The sequence below is a fragment of the Telopea speciosissima genome, chromosome 5, assembly GCF_018873765.1.
Source record: "Telopea speciosissima isolate NSW1024214 ecotype Mountain lineage chromosome 5, Tspe_v1, whole genome shotgun sequence".
NCBI lineage: Eukaryota > Viridiplantae > Streptophyta > Magnoliopsida > Proteales > Proteaceae > Telopea > Telopea speciosissima.
Window position 1 is genome coordinate 35,111,248 of NC_057920.1, and position 5,466 is coordinate 35,116,713.

The window sequence follows — 5,466 nt, forward strand, 5'->3', positions numbered from 1 at the left end:
CAGGGCATGTCGATGGGCAACCAGGGGAAGACTTCAATGTTCATCTTTAAGAAATTTTTGAGCCAATTCCTTTGCTCCTCGCTAGCAGTGATCCAAGCTGTACCGTCTTTATTGGATCTTCGTCACTAAGGGAGAATGGGATGAGGTCTTTTACGGGGCTTCCGCACCTCTCAGTGAGCTCATCCCACTGGTCTTTAGGGAGGTTCTCAACGCACATAGCCATTCCTCGAACATTCCCTTTGTTTTGCTTGACTAATGTAGCGTAACACTCCTGGGCCTTCTTTTGGTCGCCTCGAACTTCTCCGATTCCGTTCTTCGTGGGGAACTTCATCTTTAAATGCATCGGTAAGATGATGGCTTGGAGGGCGGTCAGTAACAGGCGTCCGAGTATGGCGTTAAATGCCACTACCGACCATACCACCATGAACTTGACTTGGATAGTTGCTTGGCATGGGGCTTGTTCAAACGTTACAAGTAGGTCAATCGATCCTTTGATCGTGGCAGCGGCCCCCGAGAATCCATGGAGGGAGGTCCCTTCCGGCTTGAGCGGATCATCTCCGAAGCTGAACTGTCGATAGGCGCCGAGTGACATAAGATCTACGGACGCTCCCGTATCGACCAATACCCGGTGAACGGGTCTCCTCGCGATTTCCACCTGCACCACCAAAGCATCATCATGAGGTAAACTTTTACCTTCGAGGTTGGCCTCAGTGAAGGAGATCGTTGCCTCAGACTTTGGCCTTTTCCTCAGCACCGCCATACCACGATGAACTGCGCATTCGCCTTGGCCTTCTGTGTGGATTCTTGTTCGGGCCCTCCAAGGATGGTGTATATGGGAGCTCCTTTGTCATTGCTTGGCCCGGATCCATCGTCCTTCTTTTTGGCTCGGGCTTTGGATTCATCGTGTTTGGCCCTTCGGCTATCTGTCCTTGGCTTAGCCTTTTTTCGGTTGCCGACCTCCTCGTTCTTCTCGGCTTCCTTTGACGTATTGCTTCAGGTGTCCCGCCTTGTTCAGCTCTTCAATCTCCCTTTTCAGATGATAACAATCTTCGGTGTCGTGACCGGTGTCTTTGTGAAATTGACAATACTTGTTGGGATTCCAGGATGACCCGGCTTGCATCGGTCATAGTCGGCGGATGTATCCATCATCCTGTATTTGCATCAAAATCTCCTTGCGCGAGGTATTCAAGGGGGTGTACTGGGGACTCCAAGCTTGGTCTGACCTCTCGGCTCAATGGTTAGTCTTGGGCCACTTTTCATCTTTTCGATCATCGATCGTCGGCCTTTTCTTCTAAGCTTTGCCTTCGCTTACCTTTCGGGCTTGGAGCACCTCTGCCATGTTCACGAACTTGTTGCACCTCTCTAAGAGCTCGGCCATGTTCTTGGTCGACTTTTGAGCCAAGTCCTTGATGAGCTCCATGTCTGTAAGTCCATTGCTCATTGCCGTATGGGTCGTAGCCTCATCCAAATCCTTGATATCTAAGGATTCTTTATTGAAGCGAGAGATGAATGCTCGAATCGACTCGTCAGGCCACTGCTTCACACTAAGGAGATTGATCGTCATCTTCATGTGTTTCATGCTACTCTGAAAATGCATGACAAAGGCTCGGCAGAGCTGAATAAAGCTTGTTATGGAGTTCAGCGGCAACCACGAGAACCATGAGATCGTCGCACCCTTAAGGGATGAAGGGAAAGCTCGGCAAGAGACGACTTCTGTTCCCCCATGCATGGTCATCATCGCATTGAAGAAATTGATGTGATCTACCGGGTCAGTGGTCCCATCATACCGATCGAAGGGGGGCTGCTTGAACCCAGTAGGCACTGGCACGGTCATGATCTAGGGAGGATGAGGGTGCTGCCCGACCAGTGAGTAGGCATCCGGGGTTGCCTGTTTCTTTAGTCCCTCAACCTACCCGGCCAATTCTCGAAGCCTCCTTTCAACTTCAGTTTCGGGTGCTTAGCCATTTAGCTTGCTAGCTCAGCGCTGGTCATCCTACCCATTCGGCTGAGGTTGGCCATCCTGTCCCTCGGCTCGGGATCGGCTTGCACGCTCATCCCACCGAGGTTGGCCATTATGTTTGACTCAGTCAGCCTCACTCCTTGTTCTTCTCTCCCCTTGGAAATTGGACCCGTGGGGGCTCCTCTATTGTTCTTCTCGGAGGAGCGGGCTTTGGCGCAGAGGGCTACGGTGAGACCTTTCTCCATCCCTCGTGACACGTCTCTGGTTGGGCTCTTCCCGTTGTTCTTGGTGTCCCCTCGGCTGCCCGTCCTCCCTGAGTCGGTCAAAAAATACCGATCTGCTAGCAACCGAAGTTGCTGGTTTGATCTCTCTCCCCGCCCTCGGGCTCTGACGATGTTCCAACTCATCCCGTTAAGCACTCCTATGGGCATGCGGAGTTGGGGTTTTCTGGCCGAGCGGATGAGACCATGCTGCTCAGCTCAGCACAGGCCACCATTCTGCTGCATGTTTCCCTCGATGAGTACTGGTACCAAAGGGGGCGTAACCGAACAACCTCGCCTGGGCCATCTGACCCATGAAAGTACGCAACATCTCATTAGTGTGCAAGAGTTGTAGTTAAAGGTCCATGACTTGCCAATTGTTCGTCGAGGCCTCGGGATCCAAGTTCTCCTACACGGGTGGAGGCGGCTACAAATTCAGCCCTTGCTAGTTCAGCTCGGCTTGGGGCCACCCTTCTGCCGTCGTGTCCAACACACTTTCACCATTTCCACCTTCTGTCGGTGGAATCGGGTTGGCAGTGATGCCCACGCTACGCTGAGTTCCTCCCCCTCGTGGAGGTCTCCTAGTCGCGCCTTGCCGCGATGCTTTAGGGGGTGGCGAGTGTCTCGCTTGCTTATTGGGCTGCAGCTCATCTCCGCGGGAGGCAGAGCCGTGTTGTCCCGATCTTGTTTGCACCACCATTATCTTTGCTCCCTTGATGTAGAAACGACAATGACTAGCTGACATCGTTCCCACAGACGGTCCCAAATCTATTGCGTGTGAAAACCTCTGTTGCCCAGTTCACCCAAGGGTGAGCCTGTAAAAACTGAGTGAGCACAAGAGAGCCGGTGTGGCTCCGGCCAAGGACTCTCCGATGCTTAAGTTAGGTCTCCGGTGCAACAGCATTTTAACTTTGTGAAAAGTCAGATGGGCGTTTGAGCTCCATACCTGGGTATTTATAGGATGAGATGAGGCAGCTGGATGAGTCCTTGTATGGTAAGAGTCCGTTATTGGTTGGGCTCTTCCACACGGAGCGGAGTGGAGAGTGATTTTTGAAGTCGGGCTCCTAATGAGGTAGGAGTCCTTATGGGAGTGTGATACGATTCCATCGTGGGATTGCGACCTAATTCGTACCCCGTGATTCCCAGGATGTGCTGTTGTGGCCTCGTGATCCAGGGCAAGTTGCCATGACTGCTTCTAGAGAGGCCTCGGCCTCGGGCGGCTCGGCCCTTAATGCTTGGCTTTATGCTCGGCTCGAGTGATGATCAAATTGTTCCATGGCATTATACCTAGCTTTGGTAGGCTCGTCCAACCGTCTGGGTGGTTGACTAGGCATTGGAGCTTAGCGACGATTTTCCCTTTAGTCCGAGCTTAGTGTGCTCAGGCCCTGGTGTTTAGTTTGGCACCCCTCAGCTCGGTTCAGTCGGGTCAGCTTGGTCCTCAAGTTCGACCGGGTTCCACCCACGTGGCACCCTCTGAATGGTGGGCTATTTTATGGTTTATCAGGGTCCTAGGCCCTAACCCTAGGTGGCAACTCCATTTCATTTTATTGTATGACACCCATCCCCTAATAAATTGAACCATACTCCTGAGAAGACGCATTCCTTCTCCCTCCAACTGAGGAGCACAACCCAAACCCCCGGCTCCACATGCACGCATCGAGCGCCCTGGAGAAAAAAAGGGGAATGGATCCTTATAGTGGTGACTATGCTGGGGATTGATGGTCAAGCTTTCAATACTAGATGCTACCATTGAATGCATGAATTTTCTCCCTTCTGCGTTGATTGATTGAAACATGTTTGGCTAACCCCTTTTGTTGTATTAACTGCATCATACATTGTGTTCGAAATAAAATCAAACGATTAGGGTACTCCGTGTTATGCCTCTACCCCCGAGAGGTGGCATACATCATACTCAGTACTCTGAGATTGGATGATACCTGCTTCCTGCACCACTATCTTGTACACACAACACTTCATAGGAACACACAGCCCCGTGGTTAGTTGTTGAACCCCATGTGTAGGAATGGGTAATTCACGGTCGAAGCCACAACCCTTGATATTTATTATACGAGTCTAAAATTACCGATGAGGGTATTCGCTACTGTGTCGTGAGGTACTTTACTACTAAAAAAGGGCACTAGTTTGATTACTCTGAGATCGCGTGATCTATTCCCTAGGTATATCAAAAGAACCACATACCTACAATTTGCTATCACGAGCGATAGGTATATCGGTCCTGTCAAGGGTGACCTTGTTCTGTCCTATCAGCCTACCTATTACAAGCATCATGTAAGAAATTAGACCATATACGACTAGGATATGCCATAAACTAACCTCGTAGCTTTTCGAGGTCGAAAGTGGAAATCCCATCAGCATACTTTCTCTTAATGCAGAATTCTATTTGTCCCTCGATTGCCCCACTAGTGTCCCTCGAATGTTCCTCGGTGCACGTTGCATATCCATTTAGATCAGTGTATCCAAAAATATAGCTTTGATGATCCCTCAGAAAAAGATACACTGCCTAAATAATGCGGCAATGATAGAATTTTGATGAGAGGTGCTCTGTATTAGGAAAAGGTAGGTTGTTGAGAAGTCCTCGATTAGATCTCCTTGTGATAATTCAAATTTGATTTTCAAAAACTATTAAACGATGAAGGATCTATGGCAAGCTTGCATCATATCACAAGATCGCAAGGGTTATTCTTGAGCAGTCTTGAACGTAGATGCAAACCTTATCATCGACTACCAGAGTATAATAGAATCAAGAGAGTGAAAGCAAATTGTCACTTTATTTGTATATATATATATACGTGTATATTTGTTTGTAAAAAAAATAAATAAAATATTAAAACAAGATAAAAAAATGAATCACTTGAGTCTGAAATTGGTCCCTTTTTACCTTTGCAAGGCACAATTCCGCGACAAAGAAAATGCTCGTTACCCATGTGGAACCATCATGGTGGTTGATTGAACTGGGCCATTCTTCACCAGTTCTCACCTTCTAAGCTTATTGAAAATTCTGGTTCACCTCCCTTGACTTCTAGTCCCTCAACACAAAGTCCAATAAGGTCACCCCCTGTTACGAGCACCATGGATCCGCCAGAAACCAATTCTTCAGAAGAAGCACTGAGTCAAGAAATGGTTAGCATGCGGAGGGATATGATAGAGATGAAATAGCTAGTTATGTAGTTGCTCCAATCAATGCAAGGTCAATCTCGAGCAGATAAAGCACCAACCTCCAGAGAG

General features: G+C 48.9%; 1 protein-coding gene across 1 annotated transcript; it reads right to left on the reverse strand.

The window, feature by feature from the left end:
- Nucleotides 1–1,291: 1,291 nt before the first annotated feature.
- On the reverse strand, nt 1,292–1,735 carry LOC122662951. Its single transcript, XM_043858657.1, has one exon. It carries the CDS (start codon nt 1,733–1,735, stop codon nt 1,292–1,294), a length of 444 nt encoding a protein of 147 aa, XP_043714592.1.
- Between the last annotated feature and the right edge of the window lie 3,731 nt (nt 1,736–5,466).